We start from the raw sequence: 27,868 nt of genomic DNA on the forward strand, positions 1-27,868 counted from the left end.
ACTGTTTAATGTTTAATGAATTTACTATATAGACAAGTAAAAAAAAAAATCAAAAGGAGTACTTTGCAATTACCATATATTAACTATACATTAATCCCTATTAAGTGAAGCAGACATTGCATTACGTAAAGGTAAATTTTTATGTCTTTTGAAGAACAATTTATTACATATATATTATGGTTTAAGACACTTATTTTGTATTCATTGTTTGTCAATACTTCTTAAAGAAAAGTATTCCACACTCCTCAAAAATCCACCATAATCATCCCACCACTTTCAATCTGTTTCTCTGACAGTTAATTAACATCTATATAAAAAAAAATTGCCATAATTTGAAAATGTCTACATATTATTCTTGTGTTTGTGGAACCCTACCTTCATTGTTAATAATTTTTTTACTATTACCATTGTGTAAATTATGGTATTTTTTTTTTAAAAGAGTATTTATACGTGCATTATTAATTTGCACATATTTAAGGCTTTTGTGAGTCTGAAGCTCCGAGTCAGCGATTCATCACCGAGTTACACACAATGGAATCGGACATGAATGGCTCCATCGATCTCAACAAGCTCGCAGATTCAAACCCTCCAATTCCCTCCATTCATAGCTCACCATCTTTGTCCCCTTCGAGGTTGATCTTCTTCCCCAACACCGATGTCTTCGGCGAGCTCACCACCGATCAGTTCAATGCTCTCATCCTCCAATTTCTTCTGGAAAAAGGTCTGTGTTTGATTTAATTTGATTTCTTGGAATTTGTTGATGTTCTTGTTGATGAGCTTTAGTTTCTCTTGAGATGTTTGTCTGGTTTCGTTTTATTCTTTCTTTTTGTTGATTTTTGATACTGAATTTGGTTTCTAGAGCTTGGATTCCTTGTGTAACTGGGTTTTGAATGGTGAATTTGAAGTTTTTTTTTGGCATTTCTCTGTTTGTTCTTTTCTTGTTTAGACTATTATCAGATGTATGCGCGGATAAATTGTGTGTTCTTCTTTGGTTTGATCTGTTTTCTCAAGGCGGATATCCTCACACTTCTGATAAGCTCAATGCCCGCGTCTTTCAACACCTCAAAGTGAAGGTCTTGTTTGATTTAATTTGTTAAAAAAAAAATTTGTGGTGATGTTCTTCTTGATGAACAAGAGTTTCTGTTGAGATATATGTTTTGTTTTCTTTTGATTTCTTTCTCGATCTTGGGTGATGATTTGAGATTCTATGGTTTGGATTGTCATCAGATATATACTTGGATTTCTTGTGCGTTTCTGGACTGGTGAATTAGAAGTTTGTAGGGTTTTCTCTGTTTATTTCTTCTTCTTTGATGCACAAGAGTTTCTCTTCGGTGTATGTTTGACAACTTTGACTACTTGTGTATTTTCTGGATCTTGGATGATGAATTGAGTTTCTAACACTTGGATTCGTTGTGTGTTTCTGGATCTTGACTGGTGAATTTGAAGTTTGTAGGGTATTTTCTCTGTCTTCTTCTGTGGTTTGGATTATTATCTGATGCATAGATCCATTGCTTGTGTGTTTCTAGATATTGGTTGATGAATTGAGTTTCTAGGGTTTCTTCTATTGTTTCTCCATGTAAGATACACGCATGGATTACTTCTGAGTTTCAGGATCTTGAATGGTGAATGAGAAGTTTGTAGGGTTTTTTTCTGTTTTATTCTTCTTTGGTTTGCTATCTTTCTTTGTGTCCTATGGTTCAAGTATGGATTGGTGACAAAAAAGAACATAGCTTTTGGGTTCTTGGCATCATGGGGCTTTATTTATATTGGAAATGATAAAGATTTTCTTTTGAGATCTTTGTGTATGGGTTACTTGTGTTTCTTGGATTTTGGATGATGAATTTGGAAATTCTTGGTTGTGTAGGTTTCAAGCGCACTGCTGCTGAATTTAAAAATGAGGCAGAGATTGAGAATATTTCTATTGATGAAAATACAATAAACAAGGCCCCTCTTCCGTCATTGGTGCATAAAGGTCTTCGATATACACAACTAGAGGCAAATATGCACTCTGTGGGTGTTTTGTTTAACCTTAGACCTCATAAGTTTGACGTTGTCTAAAATGCTAAAACAACATCTGTGTTTTTCATATTTGATTTTTTCTTCAATTTTTTTTATATGGCCAGACTGATGCTAGTCTTCTTATGTCGCGCGATCGCCTTGAACCTCTGGATATTATCACAAACAGTGTGCATGATTTGTCAAAAATCATAAAAGACAGAAAAGAAAATGCCATGAGGAAGGGAAAAAGCATTGAGTATGACGTATCTAACCAAGAGCAGCAAGACAACAGACAGGAAAGAAATATTGATGTTCATGGAGGTGAAGTTATATTCCTTTTCTTCTTCATTCTGTCTTTGTTAACCTTTATCTTGTTTAGGATTTATCTGAGCAAAGCCAAAATCCTACTCTTTGACTGCCAAGGGTTTCCATGTCTTATTTAAGTTGAGAACCTTTCTTGGTGAATTTATTTTGAAATCAATCTTGCCCACAAAATTTAATCTCCTTTGCGATTACTTTTTTTTTCCCTGATCTTAAGACAATTTGGTCAAGATACCACCTTTTTAATGTTTCTGTTCTTTCTTAGATTTCCGTACACATTTGAATGTTGTACCATCAATAATCTTGATCAAGATGTGCAATCACCAATTTGTGTTGTGCACCTTATGTTGAATAAAATATCATCAACTTTTCTACTTTTAATAGGATCTCGACTAATGGCCTGCACCCCTAGTTTGCCACCAGTGACTCGTCAAGTTTCTGACCCAGATGTATTTCTTTTGAAAGGAAATAGTTCAGAGGTTTGATCAATGAATTTGCCATACTATTCCCAACAAAAAATTAGATGGTTACTCTAAATTTGCTCAAAGACCTTTATTATGTTGTTTTTTTCCTGATCTAGATTTCTGTCTGTGCTTGGAGTCCAACAGATGCTCTTCTGGCAGTTGGGTGAGTATAGTTTCCTCTTAATTTGCTCAGCTTAGTTGGAACTTATACAAAGATTTGAGTATTTATCTTAAATTGGCTCCTTGAATTAGCTCAAACTCCTTGTACCAGTGTACTTTATCATATTAACATGCTGCACAACATTTGTATTTTCTATTTCTTTCGATTCCACTAGCAGATTTGTGAAATTTATATCAGTGAATGGCTTCCCCTAACCTAGCACTTCATTGGCAATGCTATAGATGACTGGACTTATGACATTCCTCATGCTTTTCAGCAAGTTAGCCAACCGATTCCTTTCTTTTGAATTAGTTAACATTCATTGAGATTAAAATTGATTGAACTTGTAGCAAATTTATCATTTGAATGAGAAACTTTCTCATCTTGGTGCAAGCAACCCAACTCACTGACTTTATAATGTCTGAAGAGTTCTGTTCCTGACGTGCAGTCATCATTAGTGCATCCGGGTTATTTAAACATTTATTGATTTGATTTCTTTAATGTGATAACATGGAGAACCATAATCAATTTAGTTTTGAATATGCGACAAGTTTGAATGCTAACTTTTAAACTTGTTGCATATTTTATTATCCAGGATCAGTTCATCAAATGTCTGAGATGCTGTTTAGGCATCTCCCATAATTCAAATTCTAGAATAAGTGGCATTATGTCCTACTTTGCCCATTGAGGTTGACACATTTTTTACAGAAGGCCCTTATATTAGCATATTGTTTAGTGTAACTAGTCCAAAAATTGATATGAAGGTAGATTGCTGACAGAAAGTTTTCGATTTTTCTGTTTAATGATGAAAAAATATAAGTGCCTGCAATCATTGGAATGCTGTTTTGGCATCTCACATGGTTCATCTCTAGAACAAGTGAACTTATGAGCCAAGTAAGTCAGTTAATGCCTTGATCATCTATTTCTTCTATAAAGGTTTCCTGTCACCTATAAAGTTAATGGTCACTTCGCCTAATGAAGTCTGTGGTACAATTATTTTCAAATTTTACTTCTTAAAGATTTTTATTATTTCCAAATTTATTTAATCTAGTTTTTTTCTTGTGTATTCTCTCATTTTTGCATGCTTGAGTTTCAAAATCAAAGCACACTAGATTTCAGTGTGCTAGAATTTATATATATATTTTCTTAATGATTATCATTTGAGTAAGTCTATGATTCAACCTAAATAAAGTTATGTTTGATGGTATGGTTTGTAGGATTAAACGATTAGTTTTAAATTGGCAGGTTTTCACATTCAGCAGCTCTGATATGGAAAATTGCAGATGACCTCTCCAGTGTTTGTGGTTCAGGACAAAAGGTTTATTTCCTTATTCATGCTGATGCACAAACCAATGAGCAAAATTTGCATGTTGGTACACTTGCTTGGAATGTGAGTTTCACTCTATCTTTCTACTGGTTTCCCTGTTCTTGCTATGTTAATGCATGCTCTGAAATTTTCTCTTAGAATCATGTAATTCATGTTCATCTTTTGAGCAAAGAATAAATAATTTTTTAATAATCATCAATCTAATTGATTGTACTAAATTCATTTGCTCGCACATGAATTCTTAACTCACAGCTGTGATTTGTGAATTTACATTAAGCTACTGTGCCTTTTCAAGTATATTTATCATACAGGGAGAAGGGAAGCTACTTGCAACAGGATCATTTAGTGGACTGGTTTGTATCTGGAGTAAGAATGGTTAGTTAATTTCCACTTATTTTTCATCTGAATAAATTAAATTAATTGATTATGAAGATGTGTTTGGAGTTTGAGTTATTGTAAGCTTAATAAAATGGTTTTATTTATTGTTCTGTTTAATTAAAATTAGATATTTGTGATCTTGATTTGAAGATGTACTTGGAATTTGAAGCATTCTAGCCTCCATAAAATAGTTTCATTCATGGTTTCTGTTCTATCAGAAATATGTACTTTCAATCTCACAGTTGGTTACATGCTGAGTGTATTTGGTTCAGAATATTATAAGGTATGGACATTAATGGTACAGAATCACGCTCAGTACCGAATATATTGACTTATTGGACGATCAGAGCGCCTCGAATAGCTTTTTTTATTCTTTATTAACAAGGATAAGAAACACTTTGTCAACCTATGATTTTGATTGTGCACCGAGAATGCAGTCCTATGAGAGGATCTTTTCCCTCTTCAGTCTTTTTCTATCCTAGAAAGAGTTATTCGAAAGTCACCTTAGTTCACAGCGGTCGTTGTATTAAAAATTTCTTGCATTGGCCATTGAAATATTGCCCATGTCTAAAGGATAAATCACATGAACGGATGTTGAATTCTGTGGGTTTATATACATATTTTCATAATACAAACTGGAGTTACTTTAGTAGAATAAATGCGTGATTACATCAATGTGACTGGGATAATGTAGCATGTTGTAACTTCATCACACAAGTGGGTTTGATTTGCCTTATTTTTGCCAAAGCACTCCCTCTCAAGGCATCTATTGCAGCAAAAAGGTTTGTAGTAGTTCCTGAATATGGATATGGAACTAAGGGAGTATATGAACAGGTTTTTGTAATTTACTAGATGGAGTTACTTACTTCAGGAGAAAATACATACATAGCCACATCAATATGAACCGGCGTTGAATAGCATACTGTAAATTTGTCCGTTTGGATAATAAAAATTCATGAATGTGGTTGATTTTGTAGTCCTTTTTGTCCCAGTCGGATACCTTTCAACTGTTATTTAAGAACTTCTTTCAAAATTAAATTACTTCAGTTCTGTGTTTGGATATGTACCTTGATTCTTTCTGTGCCAAGTATAATAAGCCTAAACCCACAATTAAATTTTTTCTTATTTATTTTTTTGCAATATTTGTATCCTAGTATCTTAAACATTAAAAACTTGTACACAAAGTAGCTCTACATGCAAATTTTGGGCTGTGCTGTGTTTACCGTTTGTTGGAAATGATGCAACAGGTGAATTAAGGATGAGACTGGGAAGTCATAGAGCTGCTATATTCTTTATAGAATGGAACAGTAAAGGTGATAATCTCCTTACTGTTGGTTGTGACAACAGAATTCTTGTTTGGGACACCAATGCATGGGAGCCTAAGCATGATATTACATGTCATTCTGGTACAATTTGATTCTTTGTTAAAGATAGACTTGTACTTTGTTTTAGTAATCCCTTAATACAAACATGCTCATAATATCTATTTTTGCAGAACAATTGCTTGATGTTGCATGGGGGAACGATACTTCTTTTGCAACAATCTCAAAGGAGAACATTTATGTTTTCAATGTTGGAGAGCCTCAGCCAATCAAAACTTTTTCTGGATATCAGGTTTCAATAAGCAAATATTGTTAACAATTTTGTGATCAATTTTCATTAGTCATTCACAATTCATTATGATTCCCTTGTTGACAGCCTGAAACATTTCCTCAGCAGCACCATAATTCTCTTCTTTATGCTTGAATTTCATTTGTTTAGCAAATTAGGCTTTGACATGCATGCCATCAAATGGTTTGGTTTTCTATTACACACAATCTTCAGTATTGTAATATTTATGTTGTCAACTTTTAAAATGGTCTCAATATCATTCATGTGTCAGACTGAATGATGACTACTAGCATCTTTCAAAGTATTTTGTTATTTTATGGATGTCACTTTTGTGATCATTTGTTCTCATTCTTGTGCTTGTTAAGCTGTATTTATTGCTCTAGGAAAACTGGCTCAAGGTCATCTCATGTCCCGAATGATGTTTTGAAGGTTTTAAATGCTGTTGGCCAAATATGTGATCCTTTAATAGAATTAGGCTCTTGATGGAAGTTTGAGATTTGATTATTTCATGCAACTTCTCTCTTTTCTCTTTTGTTAAATGAAATTGAAACAAAACGCATCAATATATGCCTCTGGTGCTTTTGGCTGTAGTTTAAAGAAATATTAATATTTCTAGGACAGAATGGCAGTAAGGCATGCAACATCATTATATAGTCAGTTGTAGACAGTTACAGTTGAAAATGCTGGTGATCCTTTGTGTGGGTTGTTGTTTATACCCTCATTCAGAAGCTTGACTAATGTAAATGATTTGAGTTCAGGAGGAGATTGGTGGTATTCATTGGAATCCTACTGGGAGCTTATTGGCTTCATATGGTGGTGCCAATGCGATAAAGGTAACCATTCTTTATCAAAGTGGTATTTAATATTTATATGTTCCAGGAAGTTTTCTGGCTTAGTGATGTTTCAGTTTTCAAGGAAATTGATGGTTTGGCTTTAATCAATGTGTATAATTTTGATTATTTCACAATTTTTACATATGTACCTCACAAAATGTGCAACTTGCATTCACCTCAAATTTACTTTTTTTTTTTTTTTGCATGTGTACCCTAGGCACCTATTGCTCTTGGACATATGATCCTAGGTTAAGTTGACTATTAGTTTTGGTTGCTTTATGTTGCAAATGTACATGGGCCATCTTGTTAACAGCAACAACAACAATAACTAAAGTTGTTAGCCCCAACTATTTGCGGTCGGCTACATAAATTCTTCCTTTCCTAACTTTGTTTTATACATACATAATAGACACTAAATCTTTTTTAACTACTTGGTCTCTCTTTTGGCTTCCATGTGATTTGCAGGTGTCAGTTCTTAGTTTAGAATTAGGCATGATAACCTTGACTTCTGCCCATTCTGTAGCATTATAGTGAAGCTGATACCCTAATTTCCCAGATTGGGATATGGTATCAAGAATTTATTATTCTTGCTATTATTGTGTTTCATTAAGTAGTGGCATTTGAAGCAGCCTCTCTTCCACGAGGATTTTTAACCGTCCAAGGTCACATGTGGGGAACCTTGACTGTTTATTATCTTTTAATTTACTTTTCTTTTTCTTTTGTTTGTTTATATTTTTTTTTGTGGGATTGTTGAGCAAGATCTGTTTTTTCTGATTTCTGTTATAATATTTGGACCAAAAGCTAATCATATAATAGTCAGTCTCGTCTTTTATTTATTTGTTATTTATTCTAGCATAAGTTATGGTTATTCAAGGGTCAAATTTCAAAGTTTATGTGATCCTTTTCCCAGATTTGGACCCTGGAGCAGGATGAATGTCTACACAATCTGATGCACAGCATGGTTTGGGTTTTTTCTTTTTAGTGTTGGTTTTACTGAATGATCATATTGGAATAATTTATTTAGTTGGATTTTTAGAAGGTATACAGTATTAGATGGAGCCCTACAGGCCCAGGCACCAACAACCCCAGTAAGCCTTACTGTTTTCTCGCTAGGTACGTTATGTCTTCTTTTTTTATTGCATTTTTTTTACAAATTTTGCTCTTCTGTTTATTCCATGTCTTAGTTATGCTTGTATGCATTATCCGAGATGTCTGTCAAGTTATTTAGTGAAATTTGATTTTATAATTGATATACTTACATTGCATTGTCTGAAATGTTTGTGCACCAACAAAATTTAATTTATTAAGCATATAAGATCGTTGCCAAAAAACTCAAAAATAATTGAAGAAAAATGACTGTTATGTTAAAGCCGGGATCTCTTTGTTTTGCAACTATAAAGCCAATTTGTTGCTATTAATTAAAAATACAATTTTTTTTGTATAGTTCCTTATATCTGAAATAATTATACAGTGTGTGATAATCTCTACGATGAGTGCTATTTGGCATCTTGTTCTTAGTCTCTCATGAAGTAAATCCATGAAGAACGATCAAAATTTGCATAGAATTCTCCCCATTCTAAAGTCACATTTTCTGTTGCATTGTTTTGGATGTTTTGAATAATTTATCACTGATCATTTCAAAATGTTTGTCTTACTTTTTTTTATCTACGCTTTGACGGTTTTATATGATTTTATCAAATGTCAGTTGTTCCGAAGACACAACAGTGAAAATTTGGGATCCTGTTCAAGGCCAACTACTCTTTTCCTTCAAAGGTCACAGGTACTCTTGATCATTATAATTTCTGACTGAAACTCTCAATACATGGTTAAGCAAAATTTTGATGGTACAAATTTGTATTATTTTGAGCATTAGCACACCTGTTGTCGGAATAGAGTTTCGCCCGGATGGTAACTATTTGGCAAGCGCATCAAAGGATATGTCTTTACTAGTATGGCATATCAAAGATGGGAACATTGTGAAATCCTGCAGCTTCTCTGATGCTACCATGGATGATCTGTCTTGGGATAGAGAAGGAAAGCTGATAGCAGCAAGTTCTGATTCCAAAACTCTTGCCTTGGTTGATGTATCTTTCTTATGTGATATGTGAAAAATATGCAGAGCCTTTTCAATGTTTTTCCAGTCAATCTTTTTCCCCGACTCTTTTCTTTTTAACTTTGAACAAAGAGATATTGTTAAAATTGATTCTAATACCATGTAAAATGAAGAATTCTTGTACCCTTTGGTTGTGCATTAACAAAATCATTGTTTCTTGGTAAATTTGGTTTGGTTTTTAGTATGATTAATTTTTTTTTAAAAAAAATTGGATTTTGGATGTGAATGTCAAATGAAAAATAGAAAAAAATGATCCAAAAATAAAAAGAGGTAGAAAAAATCAATAAAAGAAAATCATGAGCACATAAAAGAAATCAGAGAGATTTTGGGTTTTTTGAAAAAGAAACAAAAGGAATTGAAGAAATAAAAAACCAAGCAACTGGACAATGTAATGGATGTCCTCAAAATTAAATAAATTGCTTGAATTTATTTACAAATTTATGAAAGTTGTGAAGAGATGGAAAATATGCTGACTTACTTTGTTATATGTACAATGAAAGTACGGGATTGATTTGCAAAATTTATGAAAAATATGAAAAGAGAAGTGTTCAATATTTAATTTGGAGAACTTATGGAAAGATGTAAGGTATAATACCCGAATTGGTCTATCTACTTTTCTCTCTCTTTCCTTTTGGTCGCTCTACTCAGAAATGCGCCCCACTAATCCCTCTATTCTTGAAAATGACCCAACTTAGTCTCTATACCCTTAATCTCTTCTCATCTAGTCCCTCTACTCTTGAAAATACAGCCACTAATAGGCCTATTTTAGAGTAAAAGGGACTAAGGAGAACCATTTTCAAGAGTAGAGATATTAGTGGGGCGCATTTCTGAGTAGAGAGACCAAAAGGGAAGAGAGAGAAAAACAGAGGGACTAATTCGGGTATTATACCAAAATGTAAAAAGTGAAATGCTCAAGATTTTTTTTTTACACTAGGTGACAAGCACCCCCTGATGTGGAGCACATCCTCAAGCTCAACAACACCGTACCCTTATTTTGCATAAATTTCGATATCAGGTCTTTCCGAAACGAGAACCTTACGCAAGGGACTCAGTACCAACAAGGCCAAGAGACCCTTGATTATTGTGCAACAAGTTATTGGAGTTAAGCTTAACGAAATTTGATTGAGTTAAATTATACTAGATTAGGATGGTGATACATATCAATGGCACTTTAAGTGGCAATTCTATACCAAGTCAAAATATGAAAAAGGAGTCCATTAGAATCATGAATGAGAATGGCAATGAAAGAGTAATGCTATATAGAGCAAAGCAACCCCACGAACCAGCCACACGACTGATGTGGCTAGTGACATGGCAAATAATTTAAGTTTTTTTATAAAAAATTAGATAAAAAATAAAAAGAGAAAATAAAAGATTAGATTCTCTCTCTCTCTCTCTCTCTCTTTCTCGTGTGGCTCTCTCCTAGTCCTGGTCGTCGCTTCCCGCCCCCACTCCCAGCCGCCTCTCTCTCGTTTGGCTTGGAAGAGAAGCTAGGGCACAGGTTGGTGGTGCACAAGAGAGGGGAGCGGCAGCCGGATCGGTGGTACACGAGATCAGTGGTGCACGAGAAGCTACGGCACAAAGAGAGAGAGAGAGAGAGAGAGAGAGAGAGAGAGAGACAAAAGGCTGGTCGTCGCTCCCTCCTCGTTTCTCATGCAATAGCTCCTGCTTCCCCTCTCTCTCTCTCTCTCGTGTGGCTGGTTCTTTGAAATTCTTGGGACAAAAGTCTGGTCGCTGGTCCCCTTTCCTTTCTCGTGCGGTAGATCCCGGTCCTTCTCTCATTCGTGCCCTAGGTTCTCTGAAATTTAGGGATGGAAGCCAGGCGGTCGGGAGCAGGGGAGGGAAGCTGGAGCCAAGACTGGGAGAGCGCCACACGAGAGAGAGAGAGAGAGAGTGTGTGATAGAGAGAGAAACAACCTAATCTTTTACTTTCTCTTTTTATTTTTTGTTTTATTTTTTTTACAAAAAACTTAAATCATTTGCCACGTCACCAGCCACATCAGTCGTGTGGCTGGTTCGTGTGGTTGCTTCGCTCTATATAGCATTACTCTCAATGAAATGAGAACGGGAGTAAGAATAAAAATGAGAGTGAAGAAATGAAAATAGGAATGATAACAATGTTGGTTTGAAAGAAATAGAAATTAACAGTGGGAAAAAAGCAGGATATGAAATGTAATAAAATTATTTTTACGTTGTTAATGTAAATAAATAATATTATTGTATAAAATAATGAGTTATATTTAATAATAAATAAATTTACTCATTTATAAAGTATGGAATATGATTATTCACTTTTAATATTATGATAATTAAATGTTTAAAATTAATAATTTATTTTAAGTATTATTCATTTTAATTATTATAATAAAATATTCAAATTAAATAATTTAATTTAATCATTATCCATTTTAATTCCTATTCTAAATAAATATTTAAATTAAATAAAGAGACAACATCAAAAAAAAAAAAAAAAATTTCCCACTGGATCGAGGAGAACGAGATTTCCTTAAATTGAATTTCATTCCATCCTACTTAGGGGTGTAAATGATACACTTTTACTTGCAAGCTAGGGAAAACTCAAACTCAACTTGATCATAATTGAGTCAAGCTCAAGCTCAAGTATATTGGGTAGTCTAGCAAGTCAAATTAGAGCATTTTAATACTTGACTCGGGTACTCGAGAGCCTAATCAAGTAGTTATATTTTTGTGTGTGTATATATATTATATTACTTTATTCGCCTGTTTGATGGACATGATAAGAACGATAGCATAATTTTGCTACTATCTTTTGTTTGGTGTGCCAATAGGATATTATAGGCTTATCTTATTGGCCCATTTATCTTGTAGTGCAAAATCCTATGGGAGGAGTCAGGAGTTAGGATAAAAACAGATAGGATATAATAAAAAATTAAATTTATAATTTGCCCTATTATTTGGTTTATCTCCCTCATTTAGAATTTATATTGTATCTCTTATTTTGATTTTTTAAACCTAATGCTCGGGACAAGAAGCTTGTTAACAACTAGAGATGACACTGTTTAACTATTTAAGTAGGGTTTTTGGCCTCTGAAGTGGTTAAATGGTTTCTCCATCGATCTCATTCTTGAACAAGTTATTTTTTTTTTTTATAAATGTCTTTTTTATCATGCCTTATTTTTAGTTTCTCCGGATGTTTTTTTTTTAAATTGATTTTGATATTTATTTTGTTATATTAATGATTTTGTATATGATTTTCTCTAAGAAAATAGGTATGAACTATAATTTTTGAAAGTTGGTGATATTGCAATCAATATATTTGTGTACATGGTTATTTATTTTTTAAAAATTTAATTAAAACTAATAAGTCTATCGATAAGTAAATCTTTAAGATAAAAAAAATAAAAAAAAGTCTATTTTAAAAATAAATATATATATATAACTAGGGTAATTTTATATATTTGCATATCTTTCAGATCATATACGGTAATTATTTGGTCTACTACAAAAGTAAAATAGGATAACAAGATATTATTTAATGGGTGCTCACTAAACGTAAGATATAATGAGTTTATCATGCCCATGTCATTTTCTACTCTTATCTAGTATTTATATCATCTCCGTCTATATCCTATCATGTCCACCAAACTAGCCTTATATGTATATATAATTGAATTTGAGCTCAAGCGCGAGCATAAAAAAATATATGATTAAATTGAGTTTATTAGCCTTTATTGAGATTAGTCAAGCGAGCTCGAGTAGTTCGATTTATACATCGAATCGAGCTCAAATTAGGAAAACAAAACTCGATCGAGTTCGAGCTAAGTATGATACAACGAGTTTTTAGCTGAAATCAAGTTCAAGTACCTTAAAACTAAAATAAAAACACCATTTATCTACATCACAACTAATCATATAGTTATGCACTATCCAAACAACCTCTAAAAAAAAATACCTAAATCAACAATTCGGCTGTGTCTATTTTTCCGTTTGGATGACGGAATGGGGAATGAAAACTTTGGGGAGGGGGAAGGGAATGAAAACTTTGTTTGGTTGAGAGAGTAATTTTTTGGGAATGAGAAAAGTAGATAAGTAATTTATTGGAAATGAGAAAAATAAAAAAGGAAGATAGTGCGTAATTACGTTTGTGCCCTTAATATAAACAAATAATACTAAATAATATAATGAGTTTTTGTTTAATAATAATAATTTTTATTTATAACAATATTTTGTATTATTCATGTTAATTATTATACTTAACTAATTAAATTAATCAATTTTTTAGTTATAAAATATTTAATTATGTTTAAATATTTAATTAAATTTCTCACTTTATGATTTAATTATTATAATTAACGGTTAATTAATTATTTTTTTAATTATAAATATTTTAAATATTATTTATTAATTTTAATGTATAAATTAAATATTTAAATAACATATCTTCATTTAATAATCATTGAAATTAATTATTCTATTTACTAATTAAATTAATATTGTTTAATATAAATAAATTGGATTAGGATAAAATAAAAATTTCCCATGAAAAAATAGTCATTATCCACAAATATTTATTTATTTAATATCTAATTATTATAAACTAATTATTTTAATATTAATATTAATATTATATATATATATACATTGGGAGAGGGTAAAATGGACATTTTATATCCATTACTCCTGTGCATTAGGATTAGTAATCATCCCCCTCTAGAGGGGGGATTATGATTACCACCATCCAAACGGATGGTAATATTATTTATATAAAATTAAGAAAAATATATATATATATATATATATATATAAAATGTCTTGATTAAATGATGAAGGCAAATTGGCTTTGCTGGTTTTCTGGCTTTTCAATTTTCCAAATGGCGGTGACGGGATGGTATGGTCCTCTCATCGATCTCTCAGATGCTTCTTCGCATCTTGATGACTTCGTTCAGCTCATCGTCTTCGTCCACCGATCTCAACCCATCCAGGTTCTTCTTCAATGCCCCTCCTCCAGCGATCAATCAATATCTCAAACTCTGCTTCATTTTCAACCTATTCTTGATTTTCTGCTTCAATGTGAAATTGTAGGATGAATATCTTGCTTGTATTTTAGTATTTTATTTTGGTTTTTAGCTTATGTGTTGATAGGGTTTGTCTCTAATTCAATGTTGGCAGTTTTGTCCTTCAAGTTTTCTTCTTTCGTTTCAGAAGTTTTGAGTGCTTTTCTCATGTGCAATTCAATGTTGGTAGATGTGAATTATTTTATTATGAGACAAGTAGGATTTTGCATTGACAAAGCTCACAATTAATTTTAATGTTTTCAGATTTTGCAAATTGAATCTCAAATTGGATATATATATGTGTATTAGAATATATATATATATATATAATATAACAAATTAAAGAAATGTGTACTTTACATTCTTTGCCACTGGAATTGTTATGGCTGAGATCAAATTTTTAATAGATTTATTTGGAAGATGTATGGGGTTTTTTTAAAAATGTTTATTTATTTTTTTTTAATTTTTGACTATATCCTAGCAATAGGTGGATATAATTGTAATGTGTGTGTTTTGATATAATTCCATTTATCAACTTATTCTGTATGTTTTTTAGAAGATCAATGGAGTAATGGACTGTAATTATTTTGTGGCTCAGATTTGCTGGATTAGAAGTGAATCAGTCCCTGCATGCAATAGGTTTATCTAGCCTTGGTGAGCAAGGCTGTATGTAATGGAACTTTTTTCTAAGTTGAATTTCCAGGGGTTAAACTTATATTAAGTACATTTTGCTATGCACTTCAATGTGACTGACATCCTATAAAAGCCTTAAAGGGAAGTTGTTAATCTTGAAATTTTATAATTCTGCGACAGAAACCAATTGGTAACTATTATTGTGCATCAGTGGTCAAACCACTTGAGCTTGAGTAGCTCATGTCAGTTTTTCTTTTTTATTTGATTTAATTGCATGAACTGGATTCATCCAATGTTGACTTGAGCTCATATTGTGAGTCAAACCTTTGAGGTTCCAAATTACCAGATTTGAATGGCCTGGGGCCTAATGCTAGTTTGACATTGGCCAAAGTTGTCTTACATACAAGGCTATACAGCCAATTTGCTTTAAGTTGGCATTGCCCTATGTTACTCACAAAGAGTGTGACCTAAACAACTTAACATCTCCTCCAAGCCAGCCAAACAGCTATCTGTTTTTTAAGCTACATTAATCATACATATTTTTATAGAACAAATATGAAACATAACTTAGTATAAACTCAGTGTAATCATTAATTTCTTGCACTTATCTTTTCGCAGAAATCCAGTGGCTCAAGAGAAGGAAAATTATTAAAGACTGATATTCAAGTTGGTGATAATACAAGATCATATTTCTCTATATCAGTTTGGCAAAAGCATTTATGGTCTATGATAGTTGCTGGTGATATCATATTTCTACAAAGTGAGAACATGTTTTATATTTTGGGTTTTTTTAAATCCAGCGAATTAATTTTGTTGGGTGGTCTATGTTTTATGTTTATGTTGGATGATATACATCTTGAAATGCATGTTTTTAAAGTGTAAAATGGAGGTATTGATGGTAAAATGTTTTAACATCATTGTTGTGATCATTAAACCCATCTGACATGTTTCACCTGTAGAAATGCTCAAATCTGAACTGTGAGTTGATTTATCAATGTTTACATTTGATCAAGAAATACATGTCAAAATGTGTGCTAACTTTAATTTATTTTACTTGTGAAGGCATTATTTGTTTAGTAAGCAAATTGTGGTTCTATTATATTTTATTTCTTGGTGTCCTCTTATATTTGAATGGAACCATGAATAACTTGTTATTAATAATTGTAATTTTTAATGGCTCTTTAACTACATTCTGATTATAACTTGATGGAAATGAAAGTAAACAAAATTTAGTGTCTACCGAGCTTCATGCTCATAATTGATTGTTAATATTTTTAATATAAATGAAGCTAAAACCAAAAGCGATGGTGGAGGATTGTGTGAGGTTATTTATTCCTGCCGACCTTGTTAAGATTGACTGGTCAGAGATAATGAAGCACGAATGATTTCTATATCAAAGTTTTTAAGTGATTGTAGGTTCATGACTTCTATTAGGGGTAAGCTTACAATGTTAATTACCCTTGACAATGGCGCATAAACCTTTGATTATAGAAAGAGTATGTATCTCAGTCAATACAAAAGCAAATAACAATTTAATTTATTAATTTCATAGGGCAGATATCTTCTTTTAAAAAAAATTACATGGACTTGATGAGAGCTACCAAGACTAAGAAGCTAATATCCTAAAACTTCTTCATCTTCATATACTTTGATTTCCTTTAACTTTCACAATTAACAGACTGCGCCACTCTGACTTTTCCTGATAATCTCACCAAAGGCTTTGCTTGAATATGTTTCCCTTGTCCTGTTGACTTTGACTGTCTCCAAGTGTTTGGATTTGCATATCATTATACTTCTTGCATCTCAAGTTGTGACTTCTTTATTTTTTTGAGTCACAAACTTGACCTCCTTTGATTTTGACATTTGAAGATTTTGTCTTTTCATTTTTTTCAGAGTTTCTAGCTTGTCTTTGTTTGCCAAACTCTCTAGATCTTTGATTTCTTTGTGTGTTGAAACTTCAGAGTTACTTGTCATGTACTTGAGTTGAGATATTCAAAGCTTGACTCATCCATACTTTTGAGTTTTGACTCTTTCATATTTACATCTTCAAGTTGTGGTCCCTTCATATCATTGAACCAATAAACTACTTTGATTTGTCAGTTTTTGAGCTCTGTAACTTTCATGTCTTAGGTCATCAAACCTTGTTTTCTTCATTTATTTGGAAGTGTATATTCATTGAATGTTGAGGCCTTTGCTTTCCAGCAAGGGCTCTCTTATATCAATTGTGGGTCATAGATCATCACACAATTCTTCTTTTTCCATTGTTGCTTGAAGGGTTTCTTTTCTTCATTGCATGAGAAAGGTTTATTGCTTAACTTATCTAAAATCTTCACCATGGGCATGTTTGCCTCCACAGTCAGATCATGGGCCTCTCTGGAATTTCTTTTGTTCAGATTCCTGGCATGGCCATGCCCCTAAAAATTAACTTCTCTTCTTTTGCTCATGACACAGCAGTGCCAGATAATGTGGCTTCACCGTGTATCTTAAAAAACTGAAAATCTTCTTAATCAAATTCCTTTTTCTTGAAATACAAAATACAATTTTGGCTGTAATAAGAAGCTCATTTCCAATTCATTCACTCAAATTTTAAAATTTGAATAATATTCCATCAATAACATCCATAATTCATTTGAAAACATGGAAATGTAATACAATAAAGTAGGAATTTCAACTCTCATTAGTAAGAAGGTGGTTGAATGCCTTTTCTCATGTGAGAAAGGCTGGGTTCTCATCCTATAAGCACTAAGATTCTGGGTTAAGTCCACGAAATATGTTTGGTTTGCATCTAATAGCTATAATATGTTATTGTTAGAGTTATGTTATAGTTTATATTTGGTTAATGGGCCATACTGGGCCCATACCACAAAACCCTAGTATTTCTCTATATATATCCTTGTACTTATTTACTAATGAAATATACAAATTATTTCTCCTATTCTCACATGGTACCAGAGCTCTAGGTTAAACCCTAGCCGCCACCCAAAACCCTCGCCGCCGCCACCGCCACTCCAAACCCTAGTCTTCCACCCACCGCCGCCACCTCTACCACCAGCCACTGTTCATCTCTTGCCGTTCTCGTTGGTCTATGGGCACCTGGTGATGTTCCTCAGCCCTCACCAGTGATGCCCTTGTCTTGTTGCTGAAGGATTTGTCTTGTCGTCGTCATGTCTTCGTTTCATGATTCTTTAGTTAAGAATCTCCATTTAGTACCTCATAAAAGTTGGATGGAAGGAACTATGTTTTTAGGCGCAGAAGTTTTTGAGCGATTCCTTATGGCTCATAAGAAATCATCGTACCTCACGGCAGATCCGTCGGGACTCGGAAGATGCCAAGTATGCTCGATTGGCTTCTCGAGGATGCCTGCAGATGCGCTCATGGTTGACTGGTAGTATGGAGCCGGATATTGCCCGAAGTGTGGTGATGTTGACTACTGCAAAGCGCATTTGGGAGATGTGCGATTGACATATGGAAATGAAAAATAATATCTCTCGTGTTTTTTTGAGTTGTATGAGCAACTGCTTTACTGACCCGTCAAGGCGATCGTCACCGCCCTCAGTTCTTCACTCACATCCGTAGCCTTTGTTGGATGAGCTCGGATATTTACCATCCATTAGTTCTTGATCCGCCACGCCCTTCGTCGTTCTAGCGAATGAAGTTGCAGTCATCGCACATCTTTCCGGGCTCCCCGCTGAGATCTGAAAAACCGGTGAAGGGCTCTATTCTGAGTTCTGAGAGAATGCCTGATCTTGCTGCTGTTTATGTTCGCGTCCTTCGCCTATCTTCTACATCCACATCTTCGTCGCCCGTTGTGTCCTCTGATCAGTCCGTTTTGCTAGCTTCTCGTGGGCGTGGTGGTAAAGGCTCCTCTAGTGGTGGTCGAGGAGCTGGCCGTGGTGATTCTCGGAATAGGTTTGTGTGTACTTTCATCGACGGCGAGCCACACTCGAGGATCGTTGTTGGGATAAGCATGGTCGCCGGCGGCGTGATACTAATCTGAGGGTGGTCGATCCAGTCGCTCCCACTTCTAGTCTTCGAAAGCAGTTTGTCACTATCTCTCGGTCGACTTTTGCACGTTCCCAGCAGCTACTGACAGCTGCGTCTCACACCACGTCTCTTCTTCATGTTCCTCGTGTAATGCCTTTCTTGCTTCCGGGGACGGTTCTGGATTATTGACTCGGGGCCTCTTCTCACATGGCAGTACTAAAAATCTTTTTTCCAAAATCTTTCTCCATCTATTTTTCATTCTGTGGTAATTGCCGATGGACGATCGTGCTTAGTGTCCGGAGAGGGAGTTGTGCGGGGCTTCCTCTCGGCTTAGACTAAATGATGTTCTTTATGTCACCGAATTTCCTGTCAACTTCTATCCGTTCTGCGATCACCAAACATTTGAATTGTAGTGTATCATTTTTCCCTTTTCCATCGTATTTTTCGGGGATCTGCGAGACGAGGGAAGAGGATTGGTTTAGGGCGTAATCGTGCTGACGGCAGTATATCGTTGGTGCGTGATGATATTCCTCGTGGTTTAGCAGATCATGCTTTCGACTCCAGTCATCACTCATATGGCACTCGTAGATTGGGTCACCCTTCTCTTAGTCGTCTTGACAAACTTTGCCTTGGATTGGGTCGAGTCGTTTCGATGTGAGTCGTGTCGGTTGGGTAAACATCATCGTGCTACCTTTAAAGCGTTCTACTCTAGTGTCTAGTCGGTCAGTTATTTGATTTAGTTCATTGTGATGTTTGGGGACCTTCTAAGGTCGCTACTATTTTTTTGGTCATCGTTATTATGTTGTGTTTGTTGATGATTTTTTTCCCGAGTGTCTTGGGTATATTTGTTAAAAGACCGTCGGTCTATTGGTCGATGTCCTTCAAAAATTCATTTTGGAAATAAAAAATCAATTTTCCATTGTTCTCAAATGTCTTCGCACCGATAATGCTTTAGAATTTGTCTCTTCTACTGTAAATTCTTTATGTGCATCCTTTGGGATTATTCATCAAACCACCGTCCCACACTTCTCAACAAAAATGGAGTGCCGAAAAGAAAGCATCGTCACATATTGGATGTTCTGCACTCTCTCTTGGTAGAGCGTAATGTTCCTATGTATTTGTGGTCTGATGCTATCTTGACTCGATCTATCTTATTAATCGTATGCCTTCTGCACCCTTAGGGGGAGAGGTTCCTTTACGTCGTCTTCTACCTAATACCGAGTTGTTTCACTTATCCCCTCGTGTTTTCGGTTTGTAGTTGGTTTTGTTCGAGATTTAACTCCTAGTTTGGACAAGTTGCGCTGCGTGCGCTTAAATGTGTTTTTGTTGGTTATTCCCGCACCCAACGTGGATACCGGTTGTTTCATCCGACTAGTCGGAAGTATTTTTGTGTCTATGGATGTCACGCTTTTTGAGTCTCAATCATTTTTTTCTCGATTCGATTTCTCACGATATGTTAACTACGCTCATCCGATATTGTTCTCCCCATCCCCTGCTCGGTCGCTCCTTTCCGTGCCTATGCCTAGTGTGACGCCTCTCCATCTGGATACGGATGTTGGTCGTTTTGGACGGGTTTATCATCGACGCCTAGCGTGTACCGCGCCCGACTCCGCCCTCCGGTCCTCTCCCGGGACCATGCGGATCCGTCTCTTGATCTTCCCATCGCCTTTTCGCAAAGATATTCGTTCTTGTACTAAACATCCCATCTCCCTTTTTGTTTATTATGATAATCTTCACCCGTCCTTCCGCACATTTGCTCTTTCCTTGTCTGCGAGTCGATTCCGGGAACTACCGGGATGCGCGTTTGCTTCCACAATGGCAAAGCAGCAATGGATGAGGAAATGGAAGCCTTGAGATCTCGTGGTACATGGGCGCTGTGCCTCGCCTGCCGATGCCGAGCATCGTCACTTGCCGATGGGTCTTCTCTGCCTAGCACAAAGCGGATGGTATGCAGTTGATCGCTACAAAGCCCTGAGTTAGTGGCCCGTGGTTTTACTCAAACTTATGGTGTTGATTATGCTGAGACTTTTTCACCAGTTGCTCGTCTGAATTCCATTCGCATTCTACTGTCGGTAGCTATGAATCGATCATGGGACACTCGCTCAACTTGATGTGAAGAATGCCTTTCTCTATGGAGACTTAGTTGAGAGCAGAGTTTATGGAGCAACCTCCGCGGTATGTTGCTCGTGGGGAGAATCTAGTGCCCGACTCAAGAAAGCGATCTATGGTCCGAAACAAAGTCCTCGTGCATGGTTTGACAAATTTAGTGTAATTGCAATTGCAGATGGTTTTCGCAGGTGTAATGTGGATCATTCTGTGTTTTATAAGAACACTTCATCTGGTTGTGTTGTACTTGCGGTATATGTCGATGACATCTTGTTGACTGTAGTGATCGCCGTGGGAATTGGAGAACTAAGGAGCATTTAATGAAGCATTTCGTTACACGAGACATGGGGACGCACCCGGATACTTCCCTTGGTATTGAGTTTGCATATGCCAAAGGAAAGATGGCCTCTCACATGAAGTATGTGTTGGACTTACTTGAGGAGACTGGTTTATTGGGTTGTAAACCAGAGAATACACCTATTGAGCAGTCACCACCCTTTTGGGAGACATTTTCCCATTTCTCAAAGATCCCGGGTCAATACTGAGACGTTTGATTGGCAAGCTCATTTATCTAACTGTACTCGTCCCCGATATATGTTACGCAGATTGGACTCCCCGAGTCGGGTTTATGCATGAGCCACGAGAAGTTCACCTGGCGAGGGTGCTCACGAGGGTTCTTGCATATGTTAAAAGGAGCTCCGGCAAAGGTCTTCTCTACAAAAATCATGGTCACCTAGGCGTTGCAGACATATTCCCGACTCGGGTTATCTCTGGTGATGAGGAGACAGAAAGTCTACGTCGGGCTTCATGACGTATGTCGGTGGAAACTTGGTTACTTGGCGAAGCAAGCGAGAATGTGGTTTCGAGATCAAGTGCGGAAGCAGAGTACAGATCGATGGCACAGACAGCTTGTGAGATGGTTTGGGTGCAGTCTTTTCTATCCGAGTTGGGATTCCCTATCACAATACCTATGCACGGATGTTGTGTGTGATAACCAGGGCCGCCATCTTCATTGCAAATAATCCAACATTCCATGAGCGTACCAAGCATGTGGAGGTTGATTGTCACTATGTTCGTGATATGGAATCTGAAGGGAGTCATCTCTACGCAGTATACCCGATCGTCTCGAGCAGCTGCATGGATATCTTCACCAAAGGTTTAAATGTTAAAGTCTTTAGTAATCTATGTAACAAAGTCGGGCATGCTCGATATATATGCTCCACTGAGGGGAGTGTTAGAGTTATGTTATAGTTTATATTTGGTTAATGGGCCATACTGGGCCCATACCACAAAACCCTAGTATTTCTCTATATATATCCTTGTACTTATTTACTAATGAAATATACAAATTATTTCTCCTATTCTCACAGTTATATTACATTTTAAGCTAGTTTTCTAAATTTATGAGACTATTTGCTTGCCCAATTATTTTATGTACTTTTCTTGCTTGGACATATTCTCATATTTTATTTTACGCCCCTTACAGATGTCAAGATTGTCAAATTCAGAGATATCTTAGAGGCTTCTACTGTTCAAGTCACTGGAGTGCAAGTTTTAATAAATTCCTACAAGTTTACCACCACAAAAGGTACTTGATGCTTTTCATCACCAAACTATTATAGAAAGAGTGCCCAATTCCGGTTAATATTTTTATATTATACTTGTGGTTGAAATTCATGCTATTGAAGTAAATGAAGATGCAAATGAGTAACACATTAATCAAATTACTCTATTTTAGTCAAGTGGTAGGTTGAAACTGACTTTTGATAGCGTCCTCCCAATTATTTCAGTCTTTCAAAGAAAAATGGAAGTTGTCAAGAAAATCCCAATTTTCTAGTATATTACTTCTAGCCAAAAATTTGCTGTTTACAGCTACAAACAATGGTTAGCACAAACTGATGTCCTCTTGTTGATCCTTCATTCTCCTGCCTATTGTCCAGTCATTGCACATCTATTTCATCTACTCCAATTCGTGCTGTCAATGGGTTAAGCTGGCATGAGCCTAGCCAGAAATCCCCACTGAAGCTTTCAAGTTCAGTCAGCATCAGTTTTGAACAAAGCAGTCCCAGCCTGAGGTTGGGTCTGGACAGAGTTAGCCTGAATCTCATCCTATATTTAACATATAAGGCTTTCAATCCTTCTCATGTTCCAATTATTCCCATTTTACTTTTGTGCATGCCCTTGCAACCTGTCCTGTTTATTGATTTCACTTATGCATACAGTCTGGTAACTTTCTGAGATACTTCAATAGTTCATTCGAACTTTACTTCAGCATTTTATTTTCTTGATGCTTTCTTCACATCTCAAAAACACATTCTAATCCATCTGTATAATATTTTAATCACAGAATTATCTCTTTGTATGATGCACAAACAAAATCTCTTTACTTCATTAACTGACTGTTCATGGAATGGCTGTGTTACCCCAACAAAGTATGTTGATCGTCAGCCAAAGGTCTGCTATTTTTGGAAAATGGCTCTGTTCTGCGACTCTCTCATCTTTTTCCATGGTTGTTCCGTCTCTTTTAAAAAATCTGAGTTACATGTGACTAGTAAAAGAAAATTTAGTACTTTCTTCATTAAGCTGTCACAAAATTGATAAGTTCTCTTGATTCTTGAAGCCATGAATTTACCTGTTGTTCATCTATGCAGCCAATACTGAAATTGAAGCAAACTGCAGTGTGGGTGAGAGAACAAGAGAAAAGCTGAGGAGGGTAGTAGAATGGGTGCGGCTTACTGAATCTGCAACTCTCCACTTACAGCCAGTAAATGTAATTAAATTCAGTTGCTCATTCTACTTTGCTTCTTGATTTCTGTTTGTTTAATTATGTCTAAAGAACAATTATCTGTAAGTAGTGTATGTTTTACAGGCCTCAATTAATGGTGTTTTTCATTGTTGATTTAGGAGGTTTTAGTCAAAATTGGTGTTTAATTTTGACCATGGCTATAAACTATTTAATCTGCTGTCACTAGATCAATTTAATTCTTTCTGTCCCTTAAAATATCTAGAGCTTGACATGAGTTTCATGTTCCAGTGAAAGAAAGCTGATGTATTTCTTCTATCATATAAGAGAAGAATACAAAAGAGACCCTCCTCATATCATTGACTTGATACATGACTATTGAAATTCATCTTTAGTCAAATATCTAGAGCTTGACATGAGTTTCATGTTCCAGTGAAAGAAAGCTGATGTATTTCTTCTATCATATAAGAGAAGAATACAAAAGAGACCCTCCTCATATCATTGACTTGATACATGACTATTGAAATTCATCTCTAGTCAAATAATATAGGCGATCAATTGAGAAACAGTGTTACTAAAGGCCACCACTTAGGCAGTTTTGATATATGATTGCCTAGACGTTGGCCAATGAATCCTTTAAATACTAATCTGCCACCTAGAAACCTAGGCGTCTGTCCAGGCAGTTCCCATCTGACTGATTCCCGCCTACATCCTAATCAGCTGATTAGTTAAAAATATTTCAATTCAGTCTAGTCCAGCCTAAGTGGGCCAATTTTCAACACAAACCCCCTTCTTTCATAGATCCAAATTCATATAAACTAACTAAAACCTTTAAGAGAACTTTTTGGCCAATTGTTGTTGATGAGACTGATCCAACCAATGGATGGATTATAAATCCAAGTTATTTGGCTTAAAATGAATGAATCTTTGAAGGTGAAGACCTCGCATGGTGGGTGGTGGATGAAGCAATTGGAGCATGACATGCTCTGGATGTTCAAAAATCAATGAGGACGATGGCTCCACACATGGATATTGGAATTAGCAAAGTCAGGAAAAAAAAACTAGAACACCTCAAATGGCAAATGAGATATAAGCTGAATCTGAAAATTGAAGAAGAAAATGATTATGCTGCAGAGGTTATGAAAATAGAAATGATAATGTGGAAAATGAAGATTGGATAGAAAAAAAGACGCAGAAATTCTATGGATTGATACTTCTCAGGGCAATAGCCGGTACACATTTTGTATTTTTTATTTTGTTTTAATTTTTTTTGGTAAACTTAAAATCATGGTTACAGTTTTGAGCTTAAATTAACCAAGCATGTTTTCCTTATATGATGAAGTACTTCTGATGATTGATAAACATTAGCTTTTTTTTAAAAAAAAATAGATAAATAAATTTGCTCAAAATTGTTTGAGAAACTCATAAATAATACATTTTTTTATACATTTTATATATTTTCCAAAATAGTCACTGCCTAATTAACTAGGCAATTGAGGCTTCTGCTGCCTAGCTGCGTTGACAACATTGATTGAGAATGTTAATGAAATTAGCTCAAATTATGACTGCAACAAATTTCTGTTTGGTGATAAATTTAAGTATTTATTTGTTGAGATGTTTTAATTATATTAATACCTATGATGGCATAGGCAAAATGTCAGCCAGTGAAGAACTGGAAATCGCATGAAGAAAAAGTGCTAAACAGATATTTGTTCGTCTCTGAATTGCCGTACCTCTCCAACTCATCCAACGCAAACTTTTATGCCTGGATTAATGAAATTTCATTTCCATCTACTGGTAAACATGGTGCAATTGAGGATTGGCAGTTATTTCACAGTGGGAGACTGACTATGTTGTCTGACTTCAAAGCCGAAGACCTTATTTGCACTGGCTGCAAGCTATGTGGTTCTCCATTGGACTCTAGGTTTGTGAATATGCTATTATTGTAATAATTTTATGAGATTAGTTATTGTGACAATTTGTGTAAATTGATTTTATTTTTGAAAAGTATACTTATCTTGTGATTTTTATCAGATATATAGTGGAGGGTAGCAGGATTCCACTTGACTGCATGGAGAACTCCAAATATCTTCATGATGTTTGTTTCATATACAGACCATTCCTGGTGAGAATCTTAAGTCTGACAGTTTGTTATTGGCATAAGTTGCTGGATATATTAGGCAAAAGATGATTAATAAAAGCCTGTGGAAGGTAATTTTATGCATTACCCCAGCCCCACCAGATTATGAAAAAATTGATTAGTAACATTGTTTAGCTTAATTAGTTTGTGCATTGCATAGTTTTCTGGCTGGGGTAATTTTATGCATTACCCCGGCCCCAACAGATTATGAAACAATAGATTAGTAACATTGTTGAACCTTGCATATAGGTAGCAAATAAAAAATAACAACATTGATGAAATCTTATATTAATTTGGAACAACATCCTCAACACAGGTGGGATGTGGGATGAAGAACCAAAATTATCTTGGAATAGTTTACTTGCGCTTACATGAATGATAGAGTTCTTATCCACCTTGAAAAATGTATAGAAATCGTTGTTTTCTAAAATAAGTGGGGCAACATCGGTATTTGCTCTAGGGAGTTGAATCATCTCATTCTGGAGCCTTAATATGCCGCAAGGGACAGCATTAAAGTGATGGCTTATTGTCTCACTTGAGTGTTATAGCAGTTCCATTGACACTCTATTTTTTGCACCTTGGCTTACCCAATAGAGAACACGATTCCAAGTCCAATCCCAATCTCTTACTTTCAAACGGCTCATGGATTCAATCGGTATGGTATTTGTGAAATCTCTGCAAAGTTTTTATTATTATTATTATTTTGAGTTATGTTTGAGATTGTTCCTCTTGTGTTTCATTGAATATTCAATAGACCCTTGGTTTGAAAGAATTGCCATATTGTTGAGCTATTCATCTCGTGGACTGAATCATTCACTTCATTATTAAACTGTTCGTTACAATAACATAACAGTTTATTCATGTGGGGTTTTTCTGGGAACTGTTTTGAATTGGTTTTTCGAAATGTTCCTATTCTTTTGAATTTTCAAAAAATTAGAGGGACCAATTGGTACTTAACTCTTTTTCTCTCAGGCCAGCTTCTGTTAATATTAGAATTTCTTGTTATCAATATGTTTAAGTTGATGATCTTTGACTCTGGTGTTGATTCAGCTACATGTGAGGGACGAAACCGGCCAAATTCCTCTTCTTGTGAAGAACAAGACAGCTGAAATTCTCTTTGGAGGTATTTCTGCCGAAAATGTCTACAAATATTATTTGGAGGAGAAGAATAATAAGGTCCTTCCTCATGCATGCCACGAAAACCCACAACTGAGTTGCAGTCTACAAACTGAAAATCAGAGAAACAGAAGAATTCTTAACTTTTATCATATTTTCTTGATCATGATGAAGTTACTGATGCATGAAGACAACAACAGCCCTTTCTTATTTGAAATCATTGTGGATGTGGATCAGACTTGTAAATTTGAGTTGGTTACCCTCACAATGCCATGTTGCACTTGAGCAAGTTATGCAATGTGTCAAGTATTCTGCATTTGTGCAAGTGGTGTTGTTGTATCGGACTGAAACTCAGCTCAATTGGGATTTCATTCTGATTGTAAAATTTTCAACATTTGTAGTTCATTTCAGTTTAAAGAATCAAAACTAAACTGACATATTTTTCCGCACAGACCAAAATTAGAACCGGCCCGGCATGGACCCACACCAACCCAGCATGCCGGGCTACATACAATCCTTACTGTAGCATCATGTTATGGGTTGGGCCTTTCCCAACCCGGCCCAACCCATGACCCGGCGGGTTTTTTATATATATATATATATATATAATTTTCAAAACAAGTTTTTATTAAAGGATCAAGTAGGGAATCGACCCATTACCTCTTTGTAAAGGGAATCATTATTGAGAGGTTATTGTGTTGAAAATAAATTTAAAAAAAAAAGACTTGTCAGGTCAATATCATCATTCAAGTTTTAATGCAAGTAGAAGCATACTTGATACAATACATTCCTAGTTGCACATGTCAACGCCAAACATCTAAATTTAAGTTTGCATGATTTATTGAAAGCGTACTTATGTTTGGGGAAAAAAATAATGGGAAGTCCAAAAGTTAATGATTTTTCCTTCA

At 35.2% G+C, this 27,868-nt stretch overlaps 2 protein-coding genes across 4 annotated transcripts; both read left to right on the forward strand.

Annotated features, from left to right (window-relative positions):
- Window positions 1-521: 521 nt before the first annotated feature.
- On the forward strand, window positions 522-9,320 carry LOC120281838 (F-box-like/WD repeat-containing protein TBL1XR1). 3 transcript variants are annotated; one of them, XM_039288530.1, is made up of 14 exons: window positions 522-721; window positions 1,865-2,010; window positions 2,124-2,319; window positions 2,704-2,798; window positions 2,900-2,946; window positions 4,189-4,333; window positions 4,582-4,645; window positions 5,896-6,054; window positions 6,144-6,262; window positions 7,018-7,092; window positions 8,003-8,053; window positions 8,129-8,205; window positions 8,798-8,872; window positions 8,966-9,320. In XM_039288530.1, the coding sequence occupies exons 1-14, from the start codon at window positions 532-534 to the stop codon at window positions 9,198-9,200; spliced, it is 1,674 nt and encodes a 557-aa protein (XP_039144464.1). In that variant the 5' UTR covers window positions 522-531; the 3' UTR covers window positions 9,201-9,320. The 3 variants fall into 3 exon arrangements, with proteins under 3 accessions (XP_039144464.1, XP_039144465.1, XP_039144466.1); XM_039288531.1 differs by lacking the exon at window positions 2,704-2,798 and having other exon boundaries at window positions 2,928-2,946; XM_039288532.1 differs by lacking the exons at window positions 8,798-8,872; window positions 8,966-9,320 and having other exon boundaries at window positions 8,140-8,205.
- Window positions 9,321-14,004: 4,684 nt separating this feature from the next.
- Window positions 14,005-27,365, forward strand: LOC120281779. Its single transcript, XM_039288472.1, has 7 exons — window positions 14,005-14,166; window positions 15,490-15,631; window positions 22,448-22,549; window positions 23,613-23,731; window positions 25,354-25,628; window positions 25,739-25,829; window positions 26,895-27,365. The coding sequence occupies exons 1-7, from the start codon at window positions 14,005-14,007 to the stop codon at window positions 27,243-27,245; spliced, it is 1,242 nt and encodes a 413-aa protein (XP_039144406.1). The 3' UTR covers window positions 27,246-27,365.
- Window positions 27,366-27,868: the final 503 nt, after the last annotated feature.

This window comes from Dioscorea cayenensis, chromosome 18 (assembly GCF_009730915.1).
Source record: "Dioscorea cayenensis subsp. rotundata cultivar TDr96_F1 chromosome 18, TDr96_F1_v2_PseudoChromosome.rev07_lg8_w22 25.fasta, whole genome shotgun sequence".
Taxonomy (NCBI): domain Eukaryota; kingdom Viridiplantae; phylum Streptophyta; class Magnoliopsida; order Dioscoreales; family Dioscoreaceae; genus Dioscorea; species Dioscorea cayenensis.

Bases quoted from the DNA above. Each gene is read 5' to 3' on its own strand.
- LOC120281779 (XM_039288472.1), top strand. From the start codon at position 14,005: ATGATGAAGGCAAATTGGCTTTGCTGGTTTTCTGGCTTTTCAATTTTC. The intron at 14,167-15,489 runs GTTCTTCTTCAA...ATCTTTTCGCAG, and splicing joins ACCGATCTCAACCCATCCAG to AAATCCAGTGGCTCAAGAGA. The intron at 23,732-25,353 runs GTAATTAAATTC...ATGATGGCATAG, and splicing joins TCCACTTACAGCCAGTAAAT to GCAAAATGTCAGCCAGTGAA.
- LOC120281838 (XM_039288530.1), top strand. From the start codon at position 532: ATGGAATCGGACATGAATGGCTCCATCGATCTCAACAAGCTCGCAGAT. The intron at 2,799-2,899 runs GTTTGATCAATG...TTCCTGATCTAG, and splicing joins TGAAAGGAAATAGTTCAGAG to ATTTCTGTCTGTGCTTGGAG. The intron at 7,093-8,002 runs GTAACCATTCTT...TCCTTTTCCCAG, and splicing joins GTGGTGCCAATGCGATAAAG to ATTTGGACCCTGGAGCAGGA.